This window comes from Palaemon carinicauda, chromosome 18, assembly GCF_036898095.1.
Source record: "Palaemon carinicauda isolate YSFRI2023 chromosome 18, ASM3689809v2, whole genome shotgun sequence".
Classification (NCBI taxonomy): domain Eukaryota; kingdom Metazoa; phylum Arthropoda; class Malacostraca; order Decapoda; family Palaemonidae; genus Palaemon; species Palaemon carinicauda.
In genome coordinates, this window is record NC_090742.1 from 26,303,441 (window position 1) to 26,318,560 (window position 15,120).

General features: G+C 36.9%; 1 protein-coding gene across 4 annotated transcripts in view; it reads left to right on the forward strand.

Annotated features, from left to right (window-relative positions):
• Positions 1–13,873, forward strand: part of LOC137657726 (integral membrane protein DGCR2/IDD-like) — a 94,001-nt gene extending 80,128 nt beyond the window's left edge. For 2 of the 4 annotated variants that reach the window (XM_068392172.1, XM_068392174.1), the window contains exon 6: positions 3–13,873. In XM_068392172.1, the coding sequence (XP_068248273.1) occupies positions 3–195 (193 nt within the window). In that variant the 3' untranslated portion in view covers positions 196–13,873. The remainder of the gene's footprint in view (positions 1–2) is intronic. The other 2 variants (XR_011047192.1, XM_068392173.1) reach the window with 2 other exon arrangements.
• The last annotated feature ends 1,247 nt before the right edge of the window (positions 13,874–15,120 follow it).

A 15,120-nucleotide genomic window follows, 5' to 3' on the forward strand; every position in this document is an offset into this window, starting at 1 on the left:
AGGCTACGTACACGTGAAGTTTCACGCACGCAATCTCATAGAGGGAGCAATAGAACTTCTACTTTGGAAGAATTTCAGTTACGTTTAAGCATGGACATATCAGATTCCTCCACATCATCTGAAGGCCCAACACGTACATTTTCTTCTTCATCTGAAGATTCCACATCAATGGATACAACTTCTGAAATGCGGTGAATTAAAAACAGCATAGTTGATGCTAAATAGGTAATTTCTTGTGTTCTAATACTTGTAAGCTTAAGTATATATGTTTTATGATTGTGTAGCTCTTTGAAATACCATATATTTTTAGTAATTTGAATTGCAGCATTCTCTTATTGCAATAACTATCAAGATATTTCATGAAAGGGACAGTTTTGAAGCAATTGTAAGTGAATTCTTTTAGCATTTTGTAAGGGCTGTGGAAAATTCCAATATTTCGCAGGAAATATTAGGATAGACAAATGCACTTGTGGAATCTCCACCCTAAAAGGGATCTGTAATATTAAGAAACTAAGATTTGAAATAGGGAATTGTCACAGTAATGATTTTGTAGTTATAGAGCAGCTTCCAAGAATCATAGTTTACTTTGAAATCCTTAAGAATCTCTAGATTCAGATTTTTTTAAGGAAATGAATTCATGTTAGACCACTATTCAGTTCCCAAGGTCTTTCCTGTAAAGGCTAGAACAGGGAATCATATGCAACATAATATACCAATGAAATTTAGTCTTCCCTGCCCTAGGGCCAGTGTATCAATGAGCAGTCATTGAATCATTATGTATAAGGGAAACCCAAGTGCTGAATTATTCTCTTAACCGAGAACCATTACTAAGAATGATGATCAAAGTTCTCCGGGGCGATAGTTTCTCCCCCACCAACTATCTCTTCACTGGTTGATGCTCAGAAAAGACATTTTTTTTTGTAGTCTCAGCTTTCAAGTTAAGTACAGTTCAATTACTCGGTAATTATTTTCTGAATTTATTGATACCTAATATTTAGTGCTGGGTGTTATATTAATCAAGATTAGGTGTAAGTATAATCTGCTGTTTCAGTCTCTGTTTTGATAATGTATACTGTCACATTACATTATTTACAATTCTAACTTTCAAACAGTAAAATAATCAGGATGGATCTGGAGTCATTGAGGGATACATTGCCTAAAGGTGATTTTATACTCCCTAGAGAATTAATCTCTTTTTAGGAGTTTATGTTAGGGTTTTCAAAGGACTCATGGTCTTTTTACTAAATGAATTAGGTGTTCATATAAGCACACATTACCATTGGGATAGTTTTCCCTCAATTCCAGAGGTAATTAGGGTGGCATAGGTCAATAATCTGGTTAGACTTTTTTTTTTTTAATCCTCTCTAGAAATTATAGCTGCTGTTAGATCTCAGACTGCCCACTCAGCTATGGCAAAGTTATTGTGAAAACCTACATATGACTTGTTCCAGAACTACCTCAAGGAAAGAATTGAGGCAAGAAGTCATATATTGATGTCTTGTGATTTAGAAAACGGTGAAGTTCAGGAGTTTCTGCATGGTAAAGCTCTATAAGCACTTCTTCCCACAATCCATGGTGGTTAAAGCTAAAGTGAATATGTTAGCTGTTAACACTTTGCTTCCAGAGAAGTAGAGGAAAGTTTTTTCAACCCTCACTAAAATGAAGGAGGTGTGTTCAGTAATAAGGGGCACTCCTGCATTAGAAAGTAGCTGCAGTATCTGAAGCAGCCTGTAAAGGGACCAGTATTACAGGCTCAACCTAGGCCCTTCCAGTCTACTAGTAAATTCCTTCAAGATAGTAGAAAGCAGTAACAAACATCATCTTGGTTAGTGACTTGAACCCCAAGTACTTTTGGATTTTACTAGAGGGTGAGGGACGTTAGGAAGCAGACAGAGGGAGGTCAGGGTTGTGGCTTGTTTGGCAAAGGCAAAGGACCTCGACAATGAATACCTTCAGGCCGAGGGGCGCTTCTATTGCTCTATGTTTTTTCTATGAGGATAGAGCATAGTCTTAATGATCTGGGTCAGTCGTGGATATCCAACCCCTTCTGCTATAAAAGTTCTTTATAGCTAAAGCCCTGGCTAATCTGAGCAGAGATGAGAGATTTAAACCATGTATACACAAATCTTGTTATCCAAGTTGTTCAGGATCTTGGATATCTGATCAACTCTGCATAATCAAGACTAGATCCAGTCCAGAGAGAATCTTGTAATAGTTTTAAGTCTTCACTGGTACATGTCAAAATGCATACAAGGCCAAGTTAACATTCAGCTGCCAAAGGAGTCTCAGACCATGGACCTCACTAAAGGCTTGTTCTTCAAGTTGGTCATGTTGACCCTTCCTCGATATTCATGATCCTTCACACAGATACAAGATGCAGCAAAGTCAGGTTGAGAAGATCATACAAAGGAGACCTATAGACTTATGTGTTCGTCTCTCAGTTCGCAGCATTTCGTATAAATGTATTGGAGCTGATGGTGGCATTTCTTACATTACTTATTTACTTACTTTAACAGCTGCTTTTCCGGTCCCATACAGCAGGGAACCCCACTCTCTACAGGACCTCCACTGTCGTTATATCTTGTTCGTTCAGAGTATTCAACGTTTCATATCACGTATTGCTTATTTACTGTGGAATCGTGAATGTTATACGACTCATGGAATAAGAGAGTCTTCTGTTTTCTCTTGAAAGCCTTAATGTCTTCAATCATTTGGATGTCTCGTGGGAGCTTATTGTATAGTCTCGGGGCCGCATATTTAAAGGCTCTGGAGCCTACAGTAGACATATATCTAGGTTCCAATAGTTTGAAACCATCTGTAACTATTCTCGTGTCAACACGATTTGTTGGCTTTGCAACATGTAGCAATTTCTCTTAAGTATTTTGAATGACTGGTTCTGATAACTTAGTGAGTTATTGTACATATTTTAGATTCAATTCTCGCTTTAATCGTCAGTCAGTGTAAATCAATTAGTATAGGGGTGATCTTTTCTCTAGGTGGAACACCTTTTACCAGTCTTGCTCCTCTAATTATTAAAGAAGTTCAGTTTAGGAAGGAACGCAAACATCAGTTATCATTGACAGCCAAACAGCAATCTGTTGTCTCTCGAAAGGAGGATCTTGTTCAAAGGAATTGTTTCTCACCCTGGTCCACCTGTTAGGCTCTTTCAGTGTTGTAGTGGATTTAGATTTAGACTTGTTCCACAATGTTACTCGGTCATTTGCTTTGCAACAACCATCATTATCAACTCCTTCAACGTCCTGGTCACTCAATAGAATGGTTATTTTTTGGCCAAATCAGATACAGTAAATCTTTTAGTACTTTAAGAGAGCTACTTCAGAATCTTATATTATTAATAGCCTTATGCTCGGGGGCAGGAGTCAGTGAGCGTGCAACATTCCACAGAGAACAGACGTTCTTCTCTCTCACTCTGGCCTGTCTCCTGACTCTGACACCGGTTGGCCAAAAGTGAAAAGCCTATTGGAAACATCCCTGCCTGGTGATCTGCCAGACTGGGGTTCAAGTCCCGCTCAAGCTCGATAGTTTTTTGTAGCATCTACAATTTCACCATCCTTGTGAGATAAGGGCACAGAGTTTGGAGGAGCCTAGATATCTACCTGCTGAGTCATTAGCAGCCATTGCCTGACCCTCCCTGGTCCTAGCTTGGGTGGGGGGCCTTGGGTTCTGATCATATGTATATATGGTCAGTCTCTAGGGCATTGTTCTGCTAGGTAGGGTGTAGTCACTGTCCCTTGCCTCTGCCATTCATGAGTGCCCTTTAAAACCTTGTAAGATGGGACCCTCTTTATATCTTATATCATTACAGCCTAATCTGGTGTTGGAAGTAGTTTATTTTAAAATACCCACACCAGTAAGTCCCTTTCTGAAGGGGCTATTCATGTTCTCATGACCTTCATTTATAAAGCTAATTCTTCCATATATACCTAAAACCCACTTTGTGAGAAAAATTGCTTCTGACATTTTTTTCAATATTCAATTTCAGGACAACCAGAGCTTTATGGGTTGGTCTAGGCATTAGTGTTTGTAAGGCACTACCAGAATAAAATTTTAGCAGTATACATGCTTTCATGGGATTTAACTCAGTTGAGATATCTACAGGAGGAAATTGAGTAAAAGAGGGGGACTATCAGTGGGGTTCCTTAATTGAGGTAGCATCATGGCCATCTAGCTTCATTTCTAGGGATTACTTCTCATGAGATGAATTATTGGCTTTCTAGCCTTTTCATTTCACACATGTACTGTAAGCATGAATTGTATGTTTACTTGGTTATAAGTGATATAACTCTTGTGGTGCAAAAGTGTTCATTGTTTTATATTATGGTGTTGTTCCTTGGTAACCATACAGCAGCAGAACCCCAAAGAAAGGGTTTCGATAAAGGGAAAACCTATATTTGGGGTGGTGCTATGTGGTTCCCAAGACCCTCCTGCCTCCCTAGGCTTATGAAGGGAAGGGGCCATAACTTAGACATTCTCCTGGAGTAAAAAGATGGGTGCCTGGCAAGAAACAAATGCACCAGTAAACATTGTTTTTAGTGTTAGTAATGGTTCTCAGTTGATATGTCGTCAGTTAGCAGAAAAATTATACATTGGAGGTGTTTTGACAGGTTCTATAGAGCCTGAACCCATGGTTTTCTCATATAAACACCAAGTTCATGCCTTGCATGTCAAGGCACTGTCCCTAGGGCAGGAAAGACAATATCTCATTGGTATGTCATGTTGTATTGGATTACCTGGTCTAGGCTTTACAGGAAAGCCCTTGGGTACCACACAGAGCCTTCTCAAAAATAGTTATTTCCTTTGTCTAAATCCCTTTTTTTATATGATTCACCATTGTTCATGCACAAAAATCAAAATTGGCCCTATTTAATAGTATCACAATTGATGTTCTCACCTTTATACACATGCTTTTGTACTGCAACATAAATCAGTCATGAGACTTGAAAAATTCATATTTTTCAGCAATATTTTGAGAATATGAGTAAGGCTTTTAAAGTGTTCATTTTTATGAATTTGTTTTCTCTTAATGTAGAAAAATATTAGTTGTGGTGTGAAATACTATACTAAAAAAGTAAGAAATTTAAGTTTTTCTGTTTTAGTTTTAAAATTGCAGTTTTACAAAGTAATGAATTTCATTAGAACCAATTTTAGGTGGATATTATAGTATTACAGAAGATAATTTTATAGGACCATGCTTAACTATAAATCTTGGTTTCTATTTGTTCTTAATTACTGTTGGTATTAAGATTGCAATATCTCTTTCTGCATTTGAGTATGTTTAGCAAATAGAAAATTCTCATTGTTAGGTTTGTGTCATAAGTTTACAGTTGCAGAAGCTATGAATGTCTGAAGATTGTTGCATTCTTTTAAGTGGCTTTCAATATTACTCACAGATGCCTATAGTATAGTATCATCAATTGAAGAAGCAAAACTTGCTGCACCAAGGGAGTCAGTCTTTACCTTGTCAGGTTTGCAGTGTCAATGCTTTCATCTTTCAATTCTTTTAGTTATACATTTCTTTTTCATCTTTTAAATTTTCATTGGCATTTTCTTTAGTATATTATGAGCTCTTGATATACTTTCAAGACAGAAATAAATAAAGAAATATCCTCTACCTCATTTTGATAAGCTATTGTTTATAGAGACTTTTCACCATTAACTTTTCAGGAATGGAATGAATTTAGTTCTTTTAAAAACTGTATTATAAAACTTACTGTATTTACATGGAATAGTTGAGCTATCCATGCTTAGTCTTTCTATTTCAAATGATTATTCATTGTTAACCCTGAAGATCAAGTATGCTTTGAATAGATAACATTGAGGAAGACCTCTTGGAACTGTGTTGATGCTTTTGAGGTATGTAGATGATGGGAGTGATAAGCCCATTTTTTTCCCATGTGTGTTTTTGTATTTAGTGTGATACATTCAATTATTAGTCATTTGCAGTCTTTGGCAACCTGTTTCATTATGATACAGACTTTTTCTTGAAAATCAAGTTCATTATATGAGGTGCTTATTCAGAAATAAATAATAACATAACTATAAAAAGCATTCTCTAACATATTATGATAGATTTCTATAAGGAAACATCCAAACTGAATAGGTGACTAAGGGCATCACATTATAAAGAGTGGCAAATATGGTCACAATAAGGCCAAATCAATTCTGGCAATTTACATTATACAAATAGTGTAGGTGCTATGACTATTCCTATGTTTATAAAACTTGTGACACCCTGTAATGTATCTTTATTTGGTGTTTACTAATTTTAATAGCTTCAGTTTTATGAAATACTGTATTTACAACCATTTCCTTTGTTCACTGGATAATTTCCATAATTATTATGGCGACTTTAAGAAAATAGAGTTATAGCAACCCATTAGTAGGAGGAGAATGTGAAGTTGACCAGCACATCGCAGTCTGTTTAACCTACAATGCATGCACCAGTAATAGAAGTATGAAAGGCTATAATGCTTTGTGGTCACTGTCACTGATATGCTGTAGGTACTTATGTAGTCTGTTACAATACTGTAGTCTTATTATATCCATGTAGCTTCCATATTCAAACACATGCATGAAATTGCTAGAAAGTTTAACAGGTTTTGACTTCCAAATTGTAAATTCATTATTGATTATATCAGTGCACTATAATAAAAACAATTTACCATTTCCTTAGAATTTTCTATCAGTTAGGAATATTACATCAATTTACACTTGAGTAAATAGTCAAATATGATTATGTATATCAATAGTTTTGATTACATGCTTCTTCACTCCCTCACTAGTATTTTAGACATATTAGAGTGTAAAGGTATTGGTTTCTTAACAGAGATTAAAATTTTTTTCATATTTTGTAATGTTAAAGATATTTAAATTGGAAATATTAGTATTTTAATCTTTACCCTTCAAAGGGACTTTATTTTATATTTATTCAAGAAAAGACTGCATGGTGACTTTTCTGTCCATTGTAGAAAGTGTTCTAATGATTAAATGCGGTATTCTTACGATGGAGGATCAACTCACAGGAGCAAGGACTCGTTCTTTTGGCTTTGTACAGACTGTTCATGCCAAAGAAAGATTGCATATGATATTCATAAAAACGTGATTGGCACCCCGTAATTCCCTGTCTATTCAACCTTGTGCTAACCCACAAAGTCCTGTGCCATCCTGTTTGCCAGAAAAAGAGAAGTTGACCATTGGAAAGATGAAGAATGTGATACAGCCAGTCTGTTCTGACTTCGGCCACTTTGAATAATGTACAGTAAGTACAGATATATTTGTTTATGTTAATGTATATAATATTTAACCGAGATATTTAGCTAATTAGAATAATGTCGAAATATTCGCCCATGCAGCTTGTGTGCAAAGCACACGTATTTACCACTTGCTAGAACCTAGGAGCAGTCAGATAATGTCAAATTGCAAGCAAAGCAAGCCATGGTGGAGCAAAAAGCAATCAAATGAAGTTATTGATTAGATAAAGTAATGTCAAAATACCCACGTAAATGGCGTGCACAGCATATCCACGTACCACTTGCCAGAACAGAGCAGAAGTGAAATAATGTTGAATTTCAAGCGAAACGAGTCACAGCGGAACAAAAACCAGTTGAACTAGTGATTAATTAGGCAATTAAAATGACGCCAATATATTAGTTCATGCATGTAGCGCAATGCAGTATGTACCACTTGTCAGAACAGAAAAGCATGGAAATAATATTAAATTGAGAGCAAAGAGTCATGGCGGAGCAAAAGCCAGTGAGTGATTACAGTGTTAATTCATCGTACCAATACAGTATACCCGTGCTCTTATTAGTCAAGGGTTTTGTAGTATGATGTCCATGTCTATGGACTAGTGCTTGTATATCGGGAAGGGAAATTACCTTTTCTATGCGCATTGAAGGCCTGGTCTGTTGATATACAAAGGCTCCTTTTTTTATTTTAGAAGTCATATATATTTTATACTTACAGTAAAGTGTTAAGAAATATAATCCTCTGCTAAACGTATTTTGCATTTCTTCCAAAGTGCATTACTGCAGTGCTATTTTATTTACTATGTTAGTGTGATGATGTAAGTACATTACCATCTAAGTAATGAACAAGCAATTTTAATGTGAAGAATATTGAGTTTTAGTGATTGAGTGCTTATTCTGTTTTCTGGTTAACAAAATTATAAATAATGTTACCTTACCAAACCTTAGATTCTTCAAATGTTACAGTATAAAGAATACCTGTTTCAAGAATTGGAGGCAATAAAAGGTCAAAGGCACAAGAATAGAGGTATCTTTTGTACTACAGGTATGGTAATTATACATGCTCTGGATCTCTTTAATGAATTTCAGTAGAAATTTGTAATTCATGGCTATAACCAAATGACTGTAGAATTGTAACATTGAAATGTTAGCAATGGTGCTTGTGTATCGGAACTAAGTCAAGTCTTCATTTAAGTGTAAAGCTCATTCCCATTTATACCAAGACCTCATGGCCATATACTGTACGGTATATTTAGAAAAAAAAAGTTTATGGCCAAATACTGTATTCATTGTCTTAATCACAGAGAAACTTATACCCATCTTAGATTTCACTTCATTACCTTTCAACTAAAAATGTATTAAAATGGTTTTCATGGGTTCTAAATATTGATTGTAATTAAGAGGCCATTGAGTGTAAGATGATTGATATCAAGTTAAAATGTTAACCTTCTGAGATGAAGAAAACTACAGGCATTTCACCAGAAAACATAATTGTTTAAATATATTTTGTTTCCCAAAACTATGATGATAATGAACATATGCAGAATCTTTCCATCTCTTGAAACATTATATGAAAGTACGTACAGAAGAGTAAATTCATCATTGAAATTGAAAATGTTTTCCAGAATGTCAGACCCTATAAACTATGAGTGTGTATAGAATTAGGTATTGCAAAGTAGAAATGTTTATTGGTCATCTTAATGGATTACACTTTGAGATGCTGTACTTGGCAGTTAGTTGATGTTTGGCTGAATGCGATGTATCTGACTTACCATGTTATACAGTACAGTATTTCCAATATGTACCAGGTAATATTTAGCTAAACTTATTAATTAATGAAAATTTTTCCCTCAGATACAGTATATATTTTATCAACAATATGAATGGGCAATGAAATTATGAAATGTTTTTTGGCTATGCAATAAGTCATGTATATTTTTATTTTCCTTTAAAATGTACTGTACAGTATTTCAATGCATATTAAAGGAAATTAAACTATATATCAGTAGAAATATCTTTTAAAATTTAGATTCTATGAACAATATGAAATTAATTAAAAGTACTGTGTATGACTAGGGGGCCGGTGTTAAAATTAACACCGAACATTTTATGGTGTGAAAGCATTGTCAGTTTATTTTCTTGGCAATGGTTTAGTCATTTTTAGAGCTTGTCAGACCCTAAAGCTGCACTACATTACTGTACTCTAGTTTGTACTTGTGGTTACATTGCAATTTGATATATGCTATGCCTCTTTTTGTTGGTGTACACACACCAAAAATCATGTGTGCACAAAGCTGTTAAATTTCTGCTTGGTTTACAAGTTTTTATAAAAACAGAGGTTAAAGTTGTTTTAACAAGGTTAAGAATCTAGTATACATGCCTCATATACAAATATATAGTATCTTAGAGGAACCCTTGTGCCAGTGTTTACTGTATTGATTGTGACAAATTAATACCGGTTTAGCACATTCTGTTGTTCTGTTTGAGATTTTTTTATCAGTGGCAGCAATAACACCTTCGTAGTAAATTAGTCATTTAAATTTTAGGGTTAGGAGTAGATGTTCATATAGATGCCCTTGTTGGGTATATCTATAATAGTTTATTTTTATTTTGAATTTTATCATCATTTTAATACTGTATAGTACTTGTATTGCTTTAAATTAAATGTTATGTTTCCAATCTTATTGGTTTACTTTATAAAGATATTGAATGACTACTGGTCCAACTGCCTAATCTATAGTCAAAATTATATATTCAAATCTCAGTTCAAATACACTAGAAAATGGTAAAGTTTACAGTTATTAGCAGCCAAGGCTTTCAAAATAATTGCAGTATAAAGCTTTTAAGAATTTTGTTTAATTTCTTAGGAATTAGCATAAAATCTAAAGCCTAATATTCATAAATGTATTACCAAGTAACATTTTATCTTGATGTTTGATAGTCTTCATCGCAAAAGTCTAAAATGTCGGATTTAGTAAGAGGCTGTTTAATTTTTATTTTTTTTGTGTTGTGTTATCTTACATATATAGAGCATTAGCGTTCTATTGCTGTTTGTATATACTGCATGCCTATTCTTAAAATAGATCAAATAGTTCTTAGCCGTGCACAAAAAGCATCACAATGCCACACAAGAAGCATTTAATCATGTAAATCCACACCACTGGCAAATATCGTTGATTCATGTCTGGAAAGTTGAAACTGGCTACTTGGTTGAAGATACAACTCTCAAACATTTACTTACTCACTTTAATATTTCCATAGACTCAAAAGATAGTATTGATGATGAATGGGCATGAATATAATTGTTTGTTGTGTAGCAAGAAAAGAATTCTGTTAGATCACAATATTATATATTAAATATTAAGAATGACATTGTTTCCTTTTTATGAATGAAACCAATAAATTTTATAACAACCATACATACTCTCTACCAAGAGAGGATATTAAGGGATGTACTTCATTTAATAAGGAGAATTATAGGGAAACTAGATAGATAATAGGTGAAGAATGACAATGCCTGTATATGGAAAAACATCAAGTAAAATATCTCGGGCACATAAGAAGGGAGGCCATCATCAACTAAAAGAAATAGGTTGAAGTAAACTAGAATACCATAATATGCTGGAGAAGGATAATTACTTGAGCAACTGTGAATTTTTGTTTAAATATCTATCCTTAAGGTTTCACATATACATTAGTAATTTTCCTTACTTCCTTGTTTTGAGTGTAATTTTTAGAATTTTTTTTTTTCATCATTTATTATAATATATTTTGATTGGCAGCTAATTAGATGGAAAATGTAAGAACATAGTTAAGCATGACGAAGTGTGTACAGTATAGAAGAAATTGGTTACAAGTATCATAACAGTTGCTATTTACTTAAAGACTTAAAAACATTATTTCATAGCTTTAATCATGTAGTTATATTAACAGGTATTGAATACTGTATATAAGGAAGGCAAATGGCAGATATTGTTCAAGTTATGTTTAATATTACCTAGTAATCATATGAAATATATAATGAAGATATTTGGAGATGCTACATTCAGTCAGTCATCATCAAGCTATATTTTTACAGGAAAAAAATAAGTCATTACATACTGTATAATGAGAGTTTTGAAATTTATTGTATACCAGTCGTTCTTACACGAAAAAATTTATAAATCTTAATCCTTTAATGGGAGATTGATTCAAGCGCAGCTTGAACTCAGCAGTTAAAACTTATAACGAGGTATTGGCAGTACAGTAGCCGGTAATTACCAGCCGGTGGCCTTTGCCGGTACACTAAATTGTCATTGATCCCTGATTGTCCAATCCCCCTACAAGTTCTACCAAGGAGTCAGTATCTGGAGAAACAAGTTCTTCCCTGTAGAGATACCATATTTCCTCTTTTTACGATGAGCACGCTGACTCGCAGGTCTTCAGAGCGGCGTGTGTCCTCCACTGCTAATGCAGGCACCCTCTAGCATCTTGTCTCAGGGCATGCAGAGGGTTTTGACTCTTGGTTCATTGTTTACTTATGAACGTGCTGCTTCTCGTGCGCACCCTTCTCCTACTAGATTGAAGAATCCTGCCTCGCCATACCTTGTCTGTGCTCAGCACGCTCCTGATATACCTGCATAACAACAGGTTGCTCCCACACTAGCTCGCAAAGTGAAAGATCTTCGCACAATCCCATGGATCCACGCAATCCTACTTTAGCCCACTCCCCAAGAGGAGAGATTTCCTTATGTCTCTTGAATGTGTGATTGTGATTACATCCACACTCCCGATGATTGCAAAGCTATCAATGATGACAGGCGCACTCTTTTGAAGCTCTCACTTTGGTGCATAGCAAACTAGCTATGTATGCTCTCCTATTTCAATCGCAGGGAGACAGGTTATAGTTAATAAAGACATATGCAAGCGAGTGACGGCCAGGTGCCGTTAACCCAGTTTAATTACTTTTTCTGAAAGGGAGGAAACTACTTCAATACAAATTACTATTCATTCCTCTAAGTACTCTCAATCTCTGATGAAGGGATCTCAGGAGGACTATGAGGCCCAGTAGTCTCAAGCATTACCCAATCCTCATTGGATTCAAGGCTCTTGGTCTTCGGGGCTTCAGGTCTTTCCTGTATTATTGGATCCATACAGTTTGCAACAACATGATCCTCGGAGGTGGTCACGAATGAAATCCTTTTCACTAGATCCTCGTCATTAAATGCATAGACGGTGCATTTCTTATGTTGACAACTACAGACTGTCACTAATCCAGTTGGTCTCGAGTTGTAGAAAGGCCAACTTTCCATAGTAAAGCACTGTATTTTTCCCCCAGACAACTAACTTTGGATCCAGAGTCTCTTGAAGGTATTGCTCACACAAGAATAACAGGAGGAACTTCTTCGCCCTTTCGGATGGGTTTGAAGTGAAGGGAGAGCAAAGACTTCAGCTGCCAAGAGATCTTCTGGTTCCCCTAGGTTCTCTCGTAGGAGAGATGTCGAGGATTCAGTTTCCTCATTCGCCAGCTACCAGTAGAAGTAGGGAAGTAGGAGTTCTGTAGTGAAGGGCAAAGTTTCACCCATGAGATCTTATAATTCCCTGGATATGGGGACCAAAGACAATATTTTAACTTCCGACCCCTTTCACCACCTGCCGCGTATGGTAGCCGGACAGGATGGAAATAGACTATGATTCCTCTACAGAGAGGAGTGGACTCTCCATAGGTGGTGATACCTCTGATTCAGTTGGACGGTTACCTCAAGCGATTGGTCTGAATGGGACCGAATCCGAGGAGGCAAAGTACGAGTTGTCCTTTTTGCCGCTCCCGGCCTTAATTAGGAAGGTTAATGGTCTTGGCGAAGCCCCTGATCTACAATTAAAGGCAGAAAGGCTGTAATAGATTGATTGTGCTATACTCCCCATGTTTGAGGCAATGGTTGGAACTTCCTTGGTCCTAGCTACTTATGGAGGCATTCAACAAGGTCTGTATGCAGATTTTAGCTCTTAATGATTCTCCAAAGGCAGGCTGGTCTTCTAAGATCTTGCCGCCAGCCTTTTTGAGACAGAAGCGTTATTATGTAACGCAGGACTCTCATCCCTCTGCCTCTGGACCCGGAGGTCATCACTCTGCCCCCGTCTATGTCTGCAGAAAGGCTGGGAACTCAACACATCATGTTCACAGCCTCAGAGGCCTCAAATATGGAGGACACAGCCATATCGATTCTTCATGCAGCATCCTAGCTAGACCACTGGTTAGGTACAGTTGGATATTTAGCCTCAAATGAAAACCTCTTGACCACAGAAGAGGCAGTTGATGGATCTCTCTCTGTCTGGGGCAAAATTGGTAGAATTTCTGGTTCACCAGATGGCTAACCAGTGGGCCAACTGCATTCTGAAGAAATGAGACTCAGTGGCCTCCAAATATGCGAGGTAAAGGAACAGAGAGAGGTACTGGAACCTTTAAAATTCATCATTAAAGGATCTTCCTTGTTTCCCTTGGAGCAGGTAGAGCTGACAGCAGAGAAGTGGAGAAAATTGAATCAAGATTCGTCTCTCCACAGAGCGGTAACGTTTAGGAGGCCACAACCTTCCTCCTCAAATAAACGTTCTGGGTCACCTCCCCCTCCTAAACAAACTTCTAAACTATTTCCTAGACCAGAGTCAAATAAGTGACCTCAGAGCTGCACCATTGATGTTGCGGAACTTTACTGATTCTGGTCAGCCATTTAGACAGTGAAGAGCTCGGAAACAGAATCGTAGAGGGATAGGTAGGTTAGGCCCTCGGACACGCTAGGGCTGGCATTTCCTCCACTCAGCCAACACCAGTGGGGAGATGCTTAATAGAGAAATTGATGAGGTGGCAATTTCATAGAGTAGTGGTGAATAGTGAATGCTCTTCATTTTGGTTACCGCCTCCCTTTCACCAGCTCCCCCCCTCCACCCATTCCAGCTCCGAGGATATGGTCCTTTTATCCCCCAGAAACGATGATAGACCTTGCTCTGCATTCAGAGGTACAGACTATGCTGCTAAAGGGCTCTCTGAAAGTCTGGAACTGGTCTCCAGGCTTTTTCAGCCATCTATTTTTGGTCAAAAAGGCTTTAGGGTGTTGGAGACCTGTAATAGACCTCTCAGCTTTGAACATTGTTTATCCACCAGACTCTGTTAAGGATGAAAATGCACCAGCACGGTCAGACGAAGTAAAAACCTACAATTTTATGATCTACCTCAATCTCTGGGGTGTATACTTCCAAATCCCAATAAATCATTCTTCAAGAAGGTATCTACACTTTGTCCCAGGGAGCAAAGTCTTTAATTTTAAAGTTCTTTGTTTTAGGCTGTCCACGTCAACTTTTGGCCCTTTTCCTCTCTTATTCCCCTACCTTGTGGTATAGCTGTTAGCATCCTTTGGAGTGGACGTCCATAGATACAGGTAAGCCTCACCTTTAGCTAGCAGCTTTTCTGTTGATTCTAAATAGGAGTTTTCATTCCACCATCCTCCTTTTGAGGGGAGGTTGGATATGTAGAGGCAAAAAAATCAAATTGTTTATGCCTTACTTGACCGACTTATTAGTCAAAGAAAAGAGATTTTCTTTTATAACAACCTAGGTTGCCTGGACCGCGCACCTGGCGGTACTTTCGACCATGGTTCATAAGATGTCTAGAATGCTATTCCCAGCACCTTGTCAGGTCCGAGAATAGCGATCCCAGGAATTTAGCCACCCAGTTAGGTAATAGGGACTTCCTCCTCCCTAAGAGTGAGTCTCCTATTAAAGGATGAACGTTTGTATAGGTGTAAGAACAAATCACAGTTTTTAAAAGTAATTGGTATTTTTCTTAGCTATACAAACCTGAGTCCTTTAACTCAACTCC